The sequence below is a fragment of the Ranitomeya variabilis genome, chromosome 6 (genome assembly GCF_051348905.1).
Source record: "Ranitomeya variabilis isolate aRanVar5 chromosome 6, aRanVar5.hap1, whole genome shotgun sequence".
Lineage (NCBI taxonomy): Eukaryota > Metazoa > Chordata > Amphibia > Anura > Dendrobatidae > Ranitomeya > Ranitomeya variabilis.
Window position 1 is genome coordinate 352,554,767 of NC_135237.1, and position 19,256 is coordinate 352,574,022.

The 19,256-nt window shown below is 45.1% G+C and overlaps 1 protein-coding gene across 1 annotated transcript; it reads left to right on the forward strand.

Annotated features, from left to right (window-relative positions):
- The first annotated feature begins 1,284 nt into the window (after positions 1-1,284).
- LOC143782113 (uncharacterized) lies at positions 1,285-2,050 on the forward strand. Its single transcript, XM_077269232.1, has 3 exons — positions 1,285-1,335; positions 1,489-1,645; positions 1,762-2,050. Exons 1-3 carry the CDS (start codon positions 1,287-1,289, stop codon positions 2,048-2,050), a joined length of 495 nt encoding a protein of 164 aa, XP_077125347.1. The 5' UTR covers positions 1,285-1,286.
- Positions 2,051-19,256: the final 17,206 nt, after the last annotated feature.

The following is a 19,256-nucleotide window of genomic DNA, read 5'->3' on the forward strand; positions in this document are numbered from 1 at the left end:
AAATATATAAATAGGCTCTATGAACTTTTAAATAGGTTCCAGGGGTACACGGGCAGCATTGGTGTAGTCAGCGGAGGAGGATTGCAAGGAGGGACCGCAGACAGGCTAACAAAGGCCTAAAATAAATAAAAATAGGCTGAAGGCAGTTTTAAATCGGTTACATGGATACACAGGCAACATTGTGGTCAGTGGAGGAGTATTGCAAGGAGGGACTGCAGACAGGCTAACGAAGGCCTAAAATAAATAAAAATAGGCTCGAGGCAGTTTTAAATAGGTTACATGGATACACAGGCAGCATTGTGGTCAGTGGAGGAGTATTGCAAGGAGGGACTGCAGACAGGCTAATGAAGGCCCGCAGACAGGCTAATGAAGGCCTAAAATAACAAAAAATAGGCTCAAGGCAGTTTTAAATCGGTTACATGGATACACAGGCAGCATTGTGGTCAGTGGAGGAGTATTGCAAGGAGGGACCGCAGACAGGCTAACGAAGGCCTAAAATAACAAAAAATAAGCTCATGGCAGTTTTAAATCGGTTACATAGATACACAGGCAGCATTGTGGTCAGTGGAGGAGTATTGCAAGGAGGGACTGCAGACAGGCTAACGAAGGCCTAAAATAACAAAAAATGGAAATGGCGCTTTTAGCGTCATTGAAACGCGACTTTGGCGCGAAAGTCGCGTACCGCATGGCAGACCCCACACAGGGATCGGGTCGGTTTCATGAGACGCCGACTTTGCCAAAAGTCGGTGACTTATGAAAATGAACGATCCGTTTCGCTCAACCCTAATCAGAATGTCTTCTTCGGATTCTTCCCATGAGGAGTTTCTTCCTGGGCCGTCTGAAGTCGAGCATGTCAGTGAGGTGAGTACTTGCCTTGTCGTTTTTAGAGCTCTTCTTCTACTGCGGCAGAGACAGGGCAGGAGCAGCGGAGTCAAGGTCTGGTGAAAAGATGGCAGCGGGTACGTATACAAGGCTGAATGTTATCTTGAATCTTCCTTTCTTTCCACTCGTATTTCTTTACTTTTTTCTTCTGGAATCCTTTTGTATGTTGACTTTCCTATTCATGCCATTTCTCAGCATCTTTTTTCTTTCTTTTCCTTATGTTAATTGAGCAAACTTTAATGACTTTATTTAATTTTTAGGTTTCACAACGGGAGGATGATCTTATTGAGAATGACCTCCTCATCTCGCTGGTCCAGGAGCGAGTACCGTTGTGGGACACCCAAGATCCACTGCACTCAAACAACCTCACGATCCGGCACTTATGGAATGAGGTGGCCAAAGAGATGTGGGATGGCTGGGACAACGCCCCGACACGGGTCCGAAATGCATTTGGTAAGTATTGCACTGCAGTGTGAAGCAGCAGAGACCTTAGCCGTGCTCACTCGACTGTGTGTGATGAAAAACTCTCAGGAGTTTCTGTCATCACACACAGTTGTGTGAGCACGGCCAAAAGTCCTTTTCCTGACCACAATTTTTTTTTAACAGTGGCCAAAGTCAAAACACGTTGGCGTTCGATGAAGGACCGCTTCAACAAGGACCTGCGTCAAGAGAGCCGTGTTCCCAGTGGTTCAGGAGCAAGGATCAGAAGATACAAATACCATCGAGTTCTGGCATTTTTAAGACCGGTCCTTGCCCAGAGAACGTAAGTATCACGTGCATTAGGTTGTATTGTATTGCCATAATCTGTATTTTTATATTCCACAGGATTTTGTGTCTGGTTAATATTTGGTATTAATTTTCTTTTTCCTTTTTTCACAGCACATACAGCACTACTGTTGGCCCAGGTTCTGGAGCGGTCCTTCATCCGACAGCCACGGACCCGTCCCAGCCATCCAGCAGCGCAGCAGCAAGTGGGCCTTCCACACTAACTGGAGACCAGGGAGCTGGTCCATCAGGTCTTCCCCTTTCGCAGTCCTCTTCCACTGCCCCTTTTTTGGGGGGCTCCTCCCGGCAGTGGCAGAGGGCTTCGAACAGATCACTCATGCCCGAGTTTTTGCACTTGAGCTCGGTTTTACGAGAAGCAATCAAGGCTTTGGGTTTCACATAGCCTCTTGAATGCACATATCCAGGAGGTCAGCAAAAGCCTTGACCAAGTAAAAGCCGACCTCCAGAGGCCAGCACATCATTTTTTTAACCAAATTGAGCAGGGCATGTCGGAACACCTTACTCCTGATCTCCAGCTGAGTGTCATGCAGGTCTGCAATGCTGCTTACTTGCAGGCTATGCAGCAGAGTCAGTATTTCCAGCAGACAGTGTCGGCATATCCACCTGTGCCTTCACTGTCATGATTGACCTCAATGCCGACTTCTGCTGCATACCACTGCATGGCCACCTCAATTCCTTCCACAGCTGGACACCACTACAGCACCACCACCATGCCAAGTGCAGTTGGACATCCCACCGCCACCATCATGACAACCGCTGCTCCTGCTTCGACCTCCTCCACTGACACCATGAGGCAGCAGGACCCTGGCATGGCCTTCCGTACCGCCACCACCACGATGCAGCAGGACCCTGGCATGGCCTTCCGTACCGCCACCGCCACGATGCAGCAGGACCCTGGCATGGCCTTCCGTACCGCCACCACCACGATGCAGCAGGACCCTGGCATGGCCTTCCATACCGCCACCACCACGATGCAGCAGGACCCTGGCATGGCCTTCCGTACCACCACCACCACGATGCAGCAGGACCCTGGCATGGCCTTCCGTACCGCCACCACCACGATGCAGCAGGACCCTGGCATGGCCTTCCATACCGCCACCATCACGATGCAGCAGGACCCTGGCATGGCCTTCCGTACCGCCACCACCACGATGCAGCAGAACCCTGGCATGGCCTTCCGCTCCACAAGTGCTATGGACTCTGGCATGGCCTTCCGCTCTACGAGCGCTATGGACTCTGGCATGGCTGCACGCTCTACGAGCGCTATGGACCCTGGCATGGCTGCACACTCTACGAGCACTATGGACTCTGGCATGGCTGCACGCTCTACGAGCACTATGGACTCTGGCATGGCTGCACGATCTATGAGCACAATGGACTCTGACACAGTGCAGCCGGACCCTGAAAGGTCACCCACCACCACGCCACGCCATGAGCCCACTAAGACCTCCCACAACCAGGCAAACCAAAAGAAAACACACACAAAAAAAAACAGAGGACTCTTAGCATTCCTCCCCCTTCACCTCCCAATGTGTCTGTAATGTTAGGTTTGTCTCACCCTTCCAGTGCGTCTCAAGCCTCTCATGTGTCAAGCCCCATCCCCGAACTACCAGACCCCAGTAGTTTCATTGCCCCTTCTCCTGCCACCTCTGCGTCGTCCATGGTTAGCCAGGCCTCAGTGCTTCACACTCCACGTTTACATCACTCTACCCCAAGCCGACGCAGTTAAAAAAAGTTTTTTGGTTGTAAAAAAATAAATACAATTTGATTTGCCCAAATTAGGTTTGGTTTATTGTATCTATCGCCGCCGGCAACACACACCGTGCGCCAACTAAGAAACTTCATCCATGCAACAAGATATATGTTGGCAGGACAACACAACCACTTCACCTCCGTATGAATTCCCATCGACACAATATTAAAATAGGTTATCTCAAACATGGTCTTTCCAAACACTTCAGCATCTCACATAATAGTAATCCTTCACTATTTCATGTTCACCCCATTGATCACGTTCCTGCACATGTCCCTAATCGCACACAGTCACTTAATAAGAAAGAGGTTTTTTGGATATATACCTTGAATTCTCTGGAGCCTGAAGGGCTAAATGTAATGTCAGACCTCCTGTGACTTAATAAATTCTCTAATTGAAGTGTGGTTCCTATCATTGAGCCTCATTCCAAATAACAATTTTTCTTTTGGTCCCATATGATGGTTCTAGTACTACTCATGTTGTAATAATTTTAATATTTTTTAACTATATATAATTTATAATAACAATTACTCCATGCAATTTTTTAGTAATTAATAATGGCATATATTCGCTCTTTTGCCCATAAGATCATTTTCAGATTTTTTTATCTCCACAAGAGAAATTAATAAAGAACTTATCAGTATTCTGTGGCGCAAGGACTAGAATAGCTTAAACAGTAGAATTATTATACAAAGTTCCCCGGTTCGAATACCCATTAGGTTACTTATGTCTTTTTTTCAGGGCTTATTTATATTTTTAAATTTTAAATTTATTTTTTCTATTTCAATTAATGTTCCTAGGTTATAAATAATAAAGAGTAATGTTTTTATATGTTATTAATATGTGTTTTAAAGGTGTTTATGTATTATAATACAAGGGCCTTGGGGCCCCTCCCCTTCCCTTTTGTATAAATATACCCCATATTTGTGTGTTGTACTATATGCCCTGAAGAAGAGAGCAAGATAGCTCTTGAAACGCGTAGGCTTCAATAAACCACCTTAAATCTACCTCGTGTGCGCGGTCTTCAGTTCGCCTAAGACTATTACTTCCAGCATCCTTTTGGATTCTTGTGGAGACCTGCTGCTACGATTATGCCTTCTTGGGAGTTGTGACCTAGTTTCACAACTTCAATAGGTGAGCACAATCCCTACAAAGGATTGTATGTGTGTTTTTTAAACAGTGTGACACATTGGGGGCGCCTTGTCTTTTTTCTTTTTTCAACTAAGAAACTTCGCCACACACTTACTTTTTGGGCCACATCACATCTCCAGTAGTTATTAAAAAAAAGACTGCAGCTTTGTGTGTCTTTAGTATACAGATATGAGGTGGGCCCAAAAATATTAGATGTATTATCTCCATAATCTCTTCTTTCTGCTAAGTCTGTGACTAGTGTGGCAGTCTGAAGAGAAAATGGTGGAAATACAATGCAGACCTCTACTGAACAGGTCAGGTGTCAAAAAACTCATTAGTTGGGACACCTGACCTGGTGAGTATAGAACTGCCTTGTATAACCACCATTTTCTCTTCTGTGTACATAATCTATTACACACAAATTGAAGTGACGATGGTGATCACACACGGCATATCTATGCTCACCTGCACAGGTGTCAGAAGTAGTGAATTCATGAAGCTTATATGTGCATCATGAATTCATTATTTCTGACACCTGACTTGATGAGTATAGATCTCTTTAGTGTGACAGTCATTGTCTCTTCAGTCTGTGTCCTATGGATAAAGCAGAACAGAATCAGGATGCAATGACGTCAACAAGCTTAAATAAAGCAACATGGCTGCCATAACACTAGCAGTATGTGGCCAGTGTTTTATATCAGTATTTGTAAGCCAAAACAAGGAGTGGAACAATTAGAAGTAAATTCTGATATTAATATAATAACTATCACCTCTGCCTCTATCACCCACTCCTGGTTTTGGATTACAAATACTGATATTAAATACAGACCAAATACTGCTAGTTTTAGGACAGCCTTGGTTTGTAGAGGAAATACATAGGAGACACGGTCAACACAACCAAAAATAAAGTTTATTAATGAGAAATATTATTATCATTGCAGAAAATTACTGGTACAGATCGAATTACAACAGGACATTTACACAACATTGTCCTGCCATGACGCACGTCCAATATCTGAATCAAAAAAGGCAGCAAATTGGTCCCGCATGTGACCAACTGCTGCAGTTGACCGCAGCGGGTGATGTTGGAAATCGGGCAGTGGGTGTGCAACTGGTTCATCCAGTTCAATGTTGGGTTGCTCCTTAGCCATTATATAATTGTGTAGAACCACACAGGCTTTGACCACCTCGTCGACTGTTTCCACTTTTAGATTTATGGCTGATGCAAGAAAGCGCCATTTAGAGACCAGAATGCCAAAGGTACACTCTACTGTTCTTCGGGCCCTGGTCAGTCTGTAGTTAAAGATCCTTCTAGTGTGGTTCAAGTCCCGACTGGAATAGGGCTTCAGTAGGTTTTCTCACATCTGAAAGGCCTCATCCCCAACCATAACAAATGGCATCGGTGGACCTTGAGTGTTGGAGAGAGGTTGTGGCGGTGGAAAATTGAAATTTTTGCCATACACACGGCGGCCCATATCAGAGTTCTTGAAAGTTTGGGAATCGTTGCCACGGCCAAAAGCTCCAATGTCCACGGCGATGAAGCGACAGTTTGCATCGGCTATTGCCATGAGCACAACAGAAAAATATTTTTTGTAGTTGAAATACTCCGATCCTATTCTGGCGGGTTTGATAATGCGGATGTTCTTTCCATCCACCGCTCCTAAACAGTTGGGAAAATCACACACACTCCAGAATTTTTCCGAAATTTCAAGCCACATGTCCAAGGTGGGCAGGGGTATAAACTCATCCCAGAGTACATTCCACAAAGCCCGGCAGGTGTCCGCAACTATTCCGGACAGGGTGGATATTCCAAGCTGGTATTGGAAGTGGAGGGATGATAAACTCTCTCCGGTTGCCAGAAATCTATAAGAAAAAGAAACCCCCCAAAAATTACAAACTATTCTATTTATGGTGTGGTTACGCTAAAGAAAGAAAGGAAAATACCCAAAACATACATGTCAGAAAACAAAACAAAATTTGGACTGTCATTGTTTTAGATTTGGAACGTACCTTAATGTAACCAGCAGACGTTCCTCTGGTGGAATCGCTCTACGGAGCTGGGTGTCCTGTCTCTGTATGGCTCCTTGGACACGAGCAAGCAAATCCCGGAATGAGTCTTGCGACATCCTTGTATATTCATGGAATTTCTCCGGGTTGGCATTAAGCTCGGCATACATCGTGTGATAGGCTCCACGGCTCTCATGTAGTTCAATAATGGGGTGTCTCCAAAAACGCCTACGTTGTCTCCTCCTCCATCTTTCGCGATTTCTGTCTTGCTCCCAAGCAAACGCACAGGCAAGAAACAGCTTGATGCTTACACTGTGTTCCAAATTATTATGCAAATAATATTTCCTCAAATTTTCTCTAAATTACCTATCTGAATTGCAGTCATTGTTATTTTCCAGTCATCTACTATTCTAGTATAATTGCAATGTTTTGGAAAAAACTGCCTATGAAAACAGTATCTTTTTAAAAAAAAATAAACACTCAAAATGCATGTTCCAAATTATTATGCACAGCAGATATTTCAACCTTTTTTTTTTATTTTGATCAAAAAAATGGTCAATTGTGATGTTATAAGCATTATCAGCTTATTACAAAATGAAATCAGTTTTCAAGTGAAAACTTTATTCTAGGTGATGTTACATTTGCACGTAGGACCCCTTGTTCAAAAGAAGCTTCTGAACTCTCTCGTCCATTGAATTTGTCAGTTTTTGGATGGTTTCTGCTTCAATTGTTTTGCATGTGGACAGAATACCCTCCCAGAGCTGTTGCTTAGATGTGAACTGCCTCCCGTCATCATAGACACTCCTTTTGATGATGCTCCAGAGGTTCTCAATGGGGCTGAGGTCAGGGGAAGATGGTGGCTGTTATGAACTGGTGGCCTAGGAGCAGCATGGACTAGCTCTGGAGAAGGTGGCCTCTATACTGACCGCAGACCCTGAACTTAACACATCAACTAGAAGTAGCCGTGGGATGTTCCTGTCACTCCCTAGACACCTCGTCACGGCCGGAGGACTAATTACACCTAAAGAAAGAAACAGGAATACTATCTTGCCTCAGAGAAAATTCCCAAAGGAAAGGCAGCCCCCCACAAATATTGACTGTGAGAGGAGAGGGAAATCACAAACGCAGACTGAAAACAGAATTTAGCAAAGGAGGCCACGCTACCTAGAAAGAAAAGACAGGAAAGAGTACTGTGCGGTCACTATAAAAAATACTACAAAATCCACCACAGAGAATACAAAAATCTCCACACCTAACTAAAGGCATGGAGGGTAACTCTGTGACTCCAGAGCTTCCAACTTGGCTGAGTAAATCTTAACACAGACAAAGCTGGACAAGAAAAAACATAGCAATTCCCAGAACTATTAAGTCCACCGCATGTGGACTGCAAAAACAGAGCCAGGACTTATCTTTGATGATTTGGACAATCCAGAAGGAGAAACCAAGCAGAGATGTGGATCCCTAGAAAACAATGGACAACTGGCACTCAGTAAAGGAAGGAGCCAGACTAAATAGCCCCGTCCAAAGTGGAAGCAGCAGATGACTGTTGTGAAGGACAAACAGCAGTACTACCACTTATAACCACCGGAGGGAGCCTAAGAGCAGAACCCACAACAGAATTCACAACAGGTGGCCACACCATAAGTTTGTCCTCTTATGCCCATAGCAGCCAGAGATGCAGATGTGTTTTTTGCAGCATGAGACGGTGCATTATCATGCATGAAAATGATCTTGCTGCGGAAAGCACGGTTCTTCCTCTTGAACCATGGCAGAAAGTGTTGTTTTAGAAACTCCACATAGATTATGGAGTTCATCTTTACCCCTTCAGGGATCATAAAGGGGCTGACAATCTCTCTCCCCATGATTCCAGCCCAAAACATTACTCCACCTCCTCCTTGTTGGCGCCTTAGCCGTGTTTTCATGGGGTGTCCATCCTCCACTCCATCCATCTGGACCATCGAGCGTTGCACGGCACTCATCGGTGAACAAAACAGTTTGGAAGTCAGTCTTCATGTATCGTTTGGCCCACTGGAGCCGTTTCTGCTTGTGTGCAGTGGATAGAGGTGGTCGACAGGATGACTTACGCACAGCTGCAAACTTCTGAAAGACCCTGCATCTTGTTGTTCTGGGGACGTTGGAGGCACCAGCAGCTTCAAAAACTTGTCTGATGCTATGACAAGGCATTTTTGCAGCTGCTCTTTTAACCTTACGCAATTGCCTGTTGGAAAGAGTACTCAATTTTTCCTTATCAGCACGCACACGTGTGTGCTGGGAATCAGCTACATACTTCTTGATGATCACGATGAAGTGTCTTGGCAATGTTGATTGTAGTCATGCCTTGACCTAAATACTCCACAATTTGTTGCTTCTCAGCAGCCGACACATCCTTTTTCTTTCCCATTTTGGCAAAAAATGTAGGCTGCTTAATAATGTGGAACAGCCTTCTTAAGTAGTCTTGCCTTTATTTGGACACACCTGCCAAACTAATTTGCACAGGTATCTGCAATTGCTTTCAGTGATATAAAGAGCCCTGACACACATCACCATCAATGAGTTTAAATGACAAACAAAAAAATTCTAACCTTATCACTCCTAAACTCTATGTGCATAATAATTTTGAACACAGTGTAAATCCAGGTTGAAATAAAAGCTCTCAATGCGAAGATCCATTATGACACAGCATACAGGAGCAAAATCTTAACATTTCAGCTGTTCAAGGGTCTATATATAGAGATTCCATAATACACTCCCTCTGTAGTCCCATTGGCGGTGTCTGGTTTTCTACATTTTTCTCTTGTGAAATTTCACATCATGCGCACCAAAAACGCAAACGCAGGAAAAAACGCATATAAACACGTACAAACGCGGCATTTTTTTAACCGCATGCGATACCGCATGCGTCTAAAAGACGTCGCGTTTGTATGCGTTTTTTCCACCACTTGCGGATGCGTTTTAAACGCTGCGGATTTAAACGCAAATGTGAAACTAGAGTTATGCCTATAATTTTTCATGAGCTAGAGAAGCTTGGGAAGATTTTTGTATTTGAAATAATTATTTTGCAGTTCACGAGGAATGCTGGTAATGTCTGTATATCAGTATTATTGGCTGTAAACATGTTAAAGATGTTGGTCGCTACTTGTCCCATTCATGTGAATTAAGTGCCATAGATAGGCACTAGGGATGAGGAAACGTGTTCGGAAAACATCTTCTCCGAGTATGCTCAGGCGTTAGGATGTTATGCGAGCATCTGGGAGTGCTAGTATATTATGTTCGAGTGTCTGCGGCTGCAAGATTTGCAGCTGTTAGACAGACTCTACATGTGTGGATTGCCTAACAAATAGGCAACCCCCGCATGTGTTACGTTTTGTGCACCCCTGAAAAGTACACTACTGAATAAAGGCCAGACAGAGGCTGCTGCATCATTATAGTAATTGGATCCATCTGGGGTTAAATCTGAATCACGTCATTGGGAGATTTAGATGGAAACCCCAATATAAGTTCTCAGTGTAGAGCACAGGATAAACGTAATCCAAAATGTTGTGTAAAATGTTCAAAACAAAAGCTTCAAATCAATCCAGAAAAAAGGCAAGTTCCCACTCAGGTCCATCATCTGTTAACGGAAATATAGGGGGCTTCCACATTACTGGTAGTACAAAGGCTCTGGAAAAACAAAATGGCTTCTGGCCCCCCAAAAGAAACTCAGTAATTTCTGCACTCCCAAATCCAAATGCTCCCTCCCTTCTTGAACGCTAGTATGCCTAAACCATATTTAGCATCCATATGTTTGCATTTCTGTATCAATGAGAGAGCACCTAATTTACAGGTGCATTTTTCCAGATGCACGAGCTCAGCATAATTTATTGGGCACTACAATGTACAGGCATTACAATGTACCAGCACTACACAAGCAGATTTGCAATTTTTACTCAGCAACATTCACTACTGCTTGTTTTTGGAAAGCACCCATGAAGTCAAATCATCCCTACACCTGTAGATACATTTCCCAAAGGGGTAAAATTTCCAAATTGGGGTCACTTGAGGGGGTATTCTGCTCTTCAGAAATGGTAAACCTGGAGGGGTGTAACTAGGTGAATACCTGACTTTTCGCTAGAGCCCCTGATGGTGGGGTTGGATTTGGATTCAGATGGGCACCAGATGCTACATCAGGTTGGACCTCGGATGCATGGTAGCTGGCCCACAGGAAGCTGGAATGACCAAGAAGGTAAGGTTCAGCTGGTACAGGCAGGCATGGCAGAAACCCAGGAGCAGCAGGTGCTGGAGGGGACATCTGGTAGACAGGCAGGCACTGGCAGGTGCAGACAGGAATAGCTGGTATACAGGAGCAGGCAGGTGCGGCTGCTATACAAGTGGACACAAGCAGGTGCAGACAGGTACGGCTGGTATACAGAATGGCACTGGCAGGTACAGACAGGTACGGCTGGTTTACAGGTGGGCACAGGTAGGTGCAGGCAAGTGTACGGCTGTTATACAGGGACTGGCTGGTACAGCTGATATTCAGGTAGACAAAGGCAGGTGAAAGCAGGTACGGCTGGTATACAGGTGAATACAGGCAGATGCAGGCAGGAATCACTGGTTTACAGGTATGCACAGACAGGACTCCTAGAAGGCTCAAGCAAGGACAGGCAGCAGGCAGAAGTGAGCATTAGCAAGTGGGTATGGGCAGACACTAGCAGGAACTAAGAAACTGGGGACCTGAAAATGTGCAAGTGTGCAGTGAAACTGACTAACTACATTGCTTAGGAACCTTCAATCAGGTGGAGGTGCCTTAAATTATAAATGTCTTCAGCCATTTGCTGGGGGCACTTTTAGGATGATGCAATCTGTCCATTTCAGAGGGAGGGAGTACACGCTCCCTATGCACACTGTTTGGATATCTGCGAGCAGTCCACAGACCCCAGGCAGCAGCCAGAAGAGGGGGGAGAAGGAAGTGCTGAACGGTGGCCACGGTGGTGAGTAAGTCGGCATCCCTGCTGAGGTGAGGAGGGGAGCATGCAGGGATGCTGGTGCTACAGAGTCAGCAAACTATTCTCGAAAAATCTGTGCTCCAAGAGGCAAATAGTGCACCGTCACTCCTGAGTCTCGCCGTATGACTAAGCACTCCATAGTCACACATTATGTGCCAATTTTGTGCCATTTTTTCCCATTTCACCATGTGAAAAAGTAAACGTCAACATGATCACTGCACCACTAGATGAATTAATTGAAAGGTATAGTTTGTAAAATGGGATCACTTGTGGGGGGAGTGCTCTTCTTGCACATCAGGGGCTCTTCCAGTTGGTCATGGAACCCACAATCCATAACAGGAAAATCTGCACTATAATATGGCGCTCCTTCCCTTCTGCACTGTGCCTCAAAAGTAGTTTACCGATTATATGTAGGATATTGACGCACTCAGAATGAATTGCACAACAAACTGAGAGGTCTATTTTTTCCTATTTCCCATTATAAAAATTAAAAAAAAAATGTGTAAAAATCTAATTATTCTTTCTTCACCTCCAAATGGTATAAATTTCTGAGGCACATGTGGTGCCAACATGATCACTGCACCATTAGATGAATTCATTGAAAGGTGTAGTTTGTAAAATTGCATTACTTATGGGAGGATTTTGCTGTTCTGGTACCTCAGGGGCTCTGCCAATGTGACATGGCACCCTCAAACCATTCTAGCAAAATAGGACCCCAATATGGTGCTTCTTCTCTTTTGAGCTTTGCACTGTGCTTCAAAAATTGTATGGTTAATTCTCTCCTGTTACCCATGTGAAAATGAAATTGTTTTACAATTCAACGTTGTAAAATTCCATGAAGCACCTGTGGGTTGAAGGTGCTCACCACACAACTAGATAAATTCCTTGAAGGGGCTAGTTTCCAAATTGGCTTGACTTGTGGGGGGGGGGGGGGGAGGAGTCCATTGTTTATGCACATCAGGGGCACTCCAAATGCGACATGGCGTCCGCTTTTGATTCCAGCCGTTTTTGCGTTCAAAAAGTCAAACGTTGCTCCTTCCCTTCCGTGCACCCAAAAATAGTAGTTTTCCCGACACATATGGGGTATCAGCGCTGTATCATGGGTGACTTGAGGTCCTAAAAAGACCTGTTTCAGAGTGCTCAGGAACAGTGGAGCACTCTGCACCACATGATCGCCACGCTCCCACAGCAGCGTAGCCCACTCCAACGCCCTGTCCGACAGGAGAGACACTATAAATCCCACCTTTGCATGCTCTGTGGGGAAACATGTGGCCAGAAGCTCGAAATGTATAGAGCACTGGCTCATGAAACCCCTACAAGATTTACTATCTCCAGAAAATTTCTCTGGCAGTAGGAGGCGAGAAACAGTCGGAACAGGGGTGGCAGTGGAAAAGGTTGCTGCAGCCACACTAGCAGCCTGAACAGCAACTGCGGTAACATCCACTGCTGAGGTTGAGCGCTCGAGAGCCGCCAACCTACCCTCCAGCTGCTGGATGCACGGCAAAGATTGCTGTTTATCCGCCATTTACTAGCCAGACCCTGGCGCTAGTATGTTATGGTTTGTCGGAACGCACCAAATATATATTTAAAGGATAATAGGTGCGTTTGCAACCCGGGGTCCACCATGCAGGAGTAAAACCTGCTGCTAGGAAGTGACGGTACTATATGGTGGTATAAGTGAACTCTGTTACTTCAGAGTCACTTAAGACAAGAGAACGCTGTGCCCTGTTAACTTCACAGAGGAACACAGCTACCAAATAGAGTGAACAGTGGTCATGCAGTCAGAAAAGCACAAGCAAAACTCCTCACCGGAGGTGCCGGTATTCTAGGGGCTTATTTCAGCTGGGCCCTGAATCCACTCACACAAAACCCCTCACCGGAGGTGCCTGTATTCTAGGGCCTTATTTCAGCCGAACCCTGAAACCACATGCATATAACCACACTGGCGCAGAACACGTAACTTAGTTGATACTAGCGCATGGCTGTGCGGCCATGCAAACCTTTTATAGCTGCATCAACTACAGGGCCTTGCTAGAGGACCAATGGGAGCTGATAAAGCACCTGAGCCACTTCAGGACCTTCCTAGAGGACCAATGGGAGTACCTGAGCATGTGACCCCCGACCTCCAATGAGAGGTCTTACCCTGGGCATGCTCAGAAGGGGAAAAGCAGGACTTGGTCTCAGAGACATCTGCTCGCCGCTGACCAGTACTTGTTACAATGGCTGAGCATGGAAAGGCAGCAGTAACCATACGCACTGTGTCAGACTGAGCCAGACACTGGGACCGACGTCTCCGCTGATCAGTTTCCACTGCGGCTGGAGAAGAATGGGAGACTGCAGCAGAGATGGCTCAAGATTCCCCCTGTACAGAGGCAGGAACTCGACCCCTAACGCTGTTGGTGGTATGTTGGCCCATTCCTCCATGCAGCTCTCCTCTAGAGCAGTGATGTTTTGGGCCTGTTGATGGGCAACACAGACTTTCAACTCCCTCCAAAGTTTTTTATGGGGTTGAGATCTGGAGAATAGGTAGGCCACTCCAGGACCTTCATGTGCTTCTTACGAAGCCACTCCTTCGTTGCCCTGGCGGTGTGCTTGGGATCAATATCATGCTGAGTGACCCATCCACATTTCTTTTTCAATGCCCTTGCTGATGGAAGGAGGTTTGCACTCAAAATCTCACGATACATGGCCCCATTCATTCTTTCATGTACACGAATCAGTCGTCCTGGTCCCTTTGCAGAGAAACAGCCCCAAAGCATGATGTTGCCAGTGCAACTCAGCATTTCGTCTCCTCCAAACACGACAAGTTTTGTTTCTACCAAACAATTCTACTTTGGTTTCATCAGACCATATGACATTCTGCCAATACTCTTCTGGATAATGCAAATGCTTTCTAGCAAACTTCAGACGGGCCTGTGCATGTACTGGCTTAAGCAGAAGGACACGTCTGGCACTGCAGGAGCTGAGCCCCTGGCTGCGTAGTGTGTTATTGATGGTAGCCTTTGTTACGGTGGTCCCAGCTCTATGCAGGTCATTCACTAGGTCTCCCCATGTGGTTCGGAGATATTTTGCTCACCGTTCTTGTAATCTTTTCGACCCCACAGGGTGAGATCTTGCGTGGAGCTCCAGATCGAGGGAGATTATCAGTGGTTTTGTATGTCTTCCATTTTATTATTATTGCTCCCACAGTTGATTTGATCACACCAAGCTGCTTGCCTATTGCAGATTCAATCTTCCCAGCCTGGTGCAGGGCTACAATTTTGTTTCTGGTGTCCTTCGACAGCTCTTTGGTCTTCACCATAATGGAGTTTGGAGTGTGACTGTTTGAGGTTGTGGACATGCTTCTTTTATACTGATACAAGTTCAAACAGATGCCATTACTAAAGGTAATGAGTGGAGGACAGAGGAACCTCTTAAAGAATAAGTTATAGGTCTGTGAGAGACAGAAATCTTGCATGTTTTTAGGTGACCAAATACTTATTTTCCACCATAGCTTGAAAAATAAATCTTGCCAAATCAGACAAGGTGATTTTCTGGATTTGTTTTCTCAATTTTGACTCTTACTTGTGGTCTACCTTTTATGTCCATTACAGACCTCTCTCATCTTTTTAAGTGGGAGAACTTGCACAATTGGTGGCTGACTAAATACTTGTTTTCCCCCACTGTAGTATATCCTATCAAATAAATTAGCTTCTTTCTCCTCCTGGATTGACCTTTCACTCAGCAAACTCTGTATTCAATGGTACAGTCTATATTCAGTGTAGATTTTCACATTGCTGAGGTAGGAGAAATTACAGTTGGTGATTTTAAAATTCTATGGAGAGGAGAGAGAGCTAGAGGCAGACACAGAAATTCTGCATCAGGTTTTAACAAAAACACAGTTAGGCTTTACAGTATAACTATCAGAAGAATTTGCATCAGAATGTCTGTGCCTTCCACTAACTCCTGAGCGATCGTGTTCCGAAAATGTTCACCAATCTCAAAGTCAGCATGAACCTTGCACATTGAGATTTGCATTTGGATTCCAGAGCATTTTCCTCAAAATCAACAAAATTTGTACAAAGTTCAGTAAATGACTGAGTTTCCGCTAAGCCTGTGTGCACGTGGTGGCTCTGTAACGTTACTGCCTTTAAGATCGTTACGGCAGTAAGAGCTCTGCAGAGCCAGATGTCAGTGTGACCACGCAGCTGTGACAGTGACCTGCAGTAAAAAAGCTTACCACAGGTAACAGGCGTCGGCTGATAAGAGACTACTACTCCCAACAGCCTATGTCTGCTGTTACTGATAACAGCGGGAGAAGGTGGCAGCTGATGGGCATAGTCATCAGCCGGCGCACGTGCTCAAAGTAAAGAAAAAAAAAAGTTAAAATAAAGAAAGAAATATTGAAAAAAAATTAAAAAAGCACAGTATATACTCACTTTACATACAGTCTGATCAGAATGTTAAACTGAAAACCTCATATTCAGTTATATAAATTTTTGCCTAGTGGCTTTAGATCAACTTATGATTTTAGGAGGTGCGGTTCTTGTCTTTTTTTTTTCCTTTTTTTGCAAAGCATGTTCTAGTCTCTTTCTTGGACCAGCATTCCTCCCATTTGGCACAGGTGATTTTAATTGGCAGGAGACTGCAAAGTAAGGGGTCTAGCCCATTTTGGCTCTCACTGAAGAACTGGAGGAAGGTGAGTTTCAGTGCTCCTTTCATTTTGGTGCTGGTGCTGTGTGGCGGCCATTGTTGCTGTGGCTTTGTGCTGGTGGGGCGGCGCTGTCTGGAGTCATGGGGGCTCAGTCTCGCAGCATGGGTGCTGTGGGGCAACAGGCCATCCGCCCTGCTGGTGCACTGCCGCTGTGGCGGTGGTCGCCGCACGGCTCCGCTCCGTTAGGGTGGTAGGACCCACTACGAGGTTTGCTGTGACATGGCAGTGGGCTTCATACAGTCTGATCAGAAAGATAAACTGAAAACCTCATATTCAGTTATATGAATTTTTGCCTAGCGGCTTTAGATCAACTTATGATTTTTGGAGGTGCGGTTCATGCCTTTTTTTTTCCCTTCTTGTGCAAAGTATACTCACATTACCCTTAATCCCTGAAGCCCTTGTCTTCTGTAAAAAATTAGAGAACACCATATACGCAGCTTAATGTCTAATCCCTGATGCCCATGTCACCTGGAAAAGAGAAAATATAATAAACCACCATATCCTTCACCTATCCACCGTAATCCATAATGTTCCATAATGATTCGAATCACTAACAAAGCAGTCACATCAGCTGTTGCAACTGCTCTACCTAGCAGCCGGCTACACACTGGCAGGAGTGTGTAATCACTTCTGCATGTGTAGCTCTGAGCTGCGATGAGAAAATTCATTGGAGTTTATCAACTGATAAACCTCGGTGACCTCACTTACGGCACCACTGCTACGTGAGAAAGTTTTCACACAGCAGAGGTCCCGTAAGTGAGATCACCAGGGATTATCAGCTGATGAACTGCAGTGAACTTTCTCACTGCAGCTCAGTGCTTCAAACAGCGGGAGTGATTACACACTCTTGTCAGTGTTGCCGGCTGCTGGGTAGTCATCAGGATCGTCGTTGGACATTATGGATTATCTCTTCAATTCAGACAGGTGAGTAATATGGTTGTTTATTATTTTAATTCATTTGCAGGGGACATTATGTTCAGTGGACTGGGCAATGACATGAGTGTGGTTTAATTTAGAGTCAATAAAGGAGCCTGTCATTATTTCAAATAAAGGACTTTATTGTTGGTGCACATTGCCGATAGCTGCTACTGCGCCGGCGCGGCTGGCACCATTTCCAAACTATTTTTTTTGTTTATAGGAATTTATGGATGCAATCAAAGAGAATAATTAAATGCACAATATGGATGCGATCATAGTGCAGCGCAGGCGCCACCGCCGGCGCTTGCCTGTAGAAGAGAATTTTTTATAAATATATATTATACTAGATGGTGGCCCGATTCTAACGCATCGGGTATTCTAGAATATGTATGTAGTTTATTTATGAAGATTTAAGAATAATGCAAGGAATACACAGGATTCGGCCGGCCGGGCGCGAACAATCAGTGAAGCCAGGAACGGCTCCAGGTTTTTGAGGGCCCCAGGCGAAAGAGTCTCAGTGGGCCCCCTTCTTTAACACATACCACAATTCATGATGCACAGATACAGCAGAGAAATACAGCACAGCCCACGTAGCATATAACACAGCCTACGTAGCATATAGCACAGCCACGTAGCATATAACAGAGCCCATGTAGTATATAACACAGCCCACGCAGCATATAACAGAGCCCACGTAGTATATAACACAGCCATGTAGTATATAGCACAGCACACGCAGTGTATAACACAGCCCACGTAGTTTATAACACAGCTCACGTAACAAATAACAGCCACGTAGTATATAACATCTCACGTAGTGTATAACACAGCCCACGTAGTATATAGCACAGCCCACGCAGTATATAACACAGCCCATGTAGTATATTGCACAGCCACGTAGTACATTGCACAGCCACGTAGTATATAGTACAGCCATGTAGTATATAGCACAGCCCACGTAGTATATAGCACAGCCCACGTAGTATATAGCACAGCCCATGCAGTATATTGCAGTCACGTAGTATATTGCACAGCCACGTAGTATATAGCACAGCCATGTAGTATATAACATATAACACAGCCCACGTAGTATATAGCAAGTATATAGCACAGCCCACGCAGTCTATAACACAGCGCATGTAGTATATTGCACAGCCATGTAGTATATAGCACAGCCACGTAGTATATAACAGTCACGTAGTATATTGCACAGCTGCGTAGTGTATAGCAGCCACGTAGTATATAGCACAGCCACATAGTATATAGCACAGCCACACAGTATATTGCACAGCCGCGTAGTATATAACACGGTCACGTAGTATATTGGACAGCTGCATAGTATATAGCAGCCACGTAGTATATTGCACAGTCACATAGTATATAGCACAGCCACGTAGTATATAGCAATGTGGGCACCAAATCCCTGTTAAAAAAAGAATTAAAATAAAAAATAGTTATATACTCACATTCTGGCGGCCCCCGGATTCAGGCCAGGCATTTAGCGATGCTCCTCGCGACGCTCCGATCCCAAGACTGCATTGCGGCAATAACACGTGATGATGTAGCAGTCTCGTGTGATGCTACCTCATCAGCGGTCATTGCTGCAATGCATTCTTGTATGTCTAGGTGTATATATGTACTGTATGTTTATTTATCTATGTATACATGTGTCCATATATGTACTGTATCTGTATATATGCACGATGAAAACTATATGTACAGTATATACACTATACCGTGTGTGCATCTCTGTATTACATGCAAAGCTGACAAATGTGCGACATTTCCCCCCAATGTGCGGCAGGAGCTGAGGGGCTTTTATCTCCCTTGATTTGACTTATGATGAGAGAAGGAGGAGTCACTGTCTGGACGGTAACAGAACAGACACTCTCCAGATAGGCTCCGAGGAAAGGAGAGAGGCGGGGAGGGGGTGCCCAGAGATGGGGGACAGGGAGTGAGGAGAGCCGGGGCTATGGAGACGTCAGGAGGAGGATGCTGAGAGCTGTGCGCAGCGGACACGGTCTGCCCTAGCGATACCTCCACAGCGACATAGCAGCACAGGGAGGAGGGAGGCGCACACCGGAGCGCGGCGCACACACAC

Coding starts and splice junctions, on each gene's coding strand:
- LOC143782113 (XM_077269232.1), top strand. CDS start 1,287: ATGTGGGATGGCTGGGACAACGCCCCGACACGGGTCCGAAATGCATTT. Junction 1,336..1,488: donor ACGGGTCCGAAATGCATTTG/GTAAGTATTGCA, acceptor TTTTTTTAACAG/TGGCCAAAGTCAAAACACGT. Junction 1,646..1,761: donor CCGGTCCTTGCCCAGAGAAC/GTAAGTATCACG, acceptor CTTTTTTCACAG/CACATACAGCACTACTGTTG.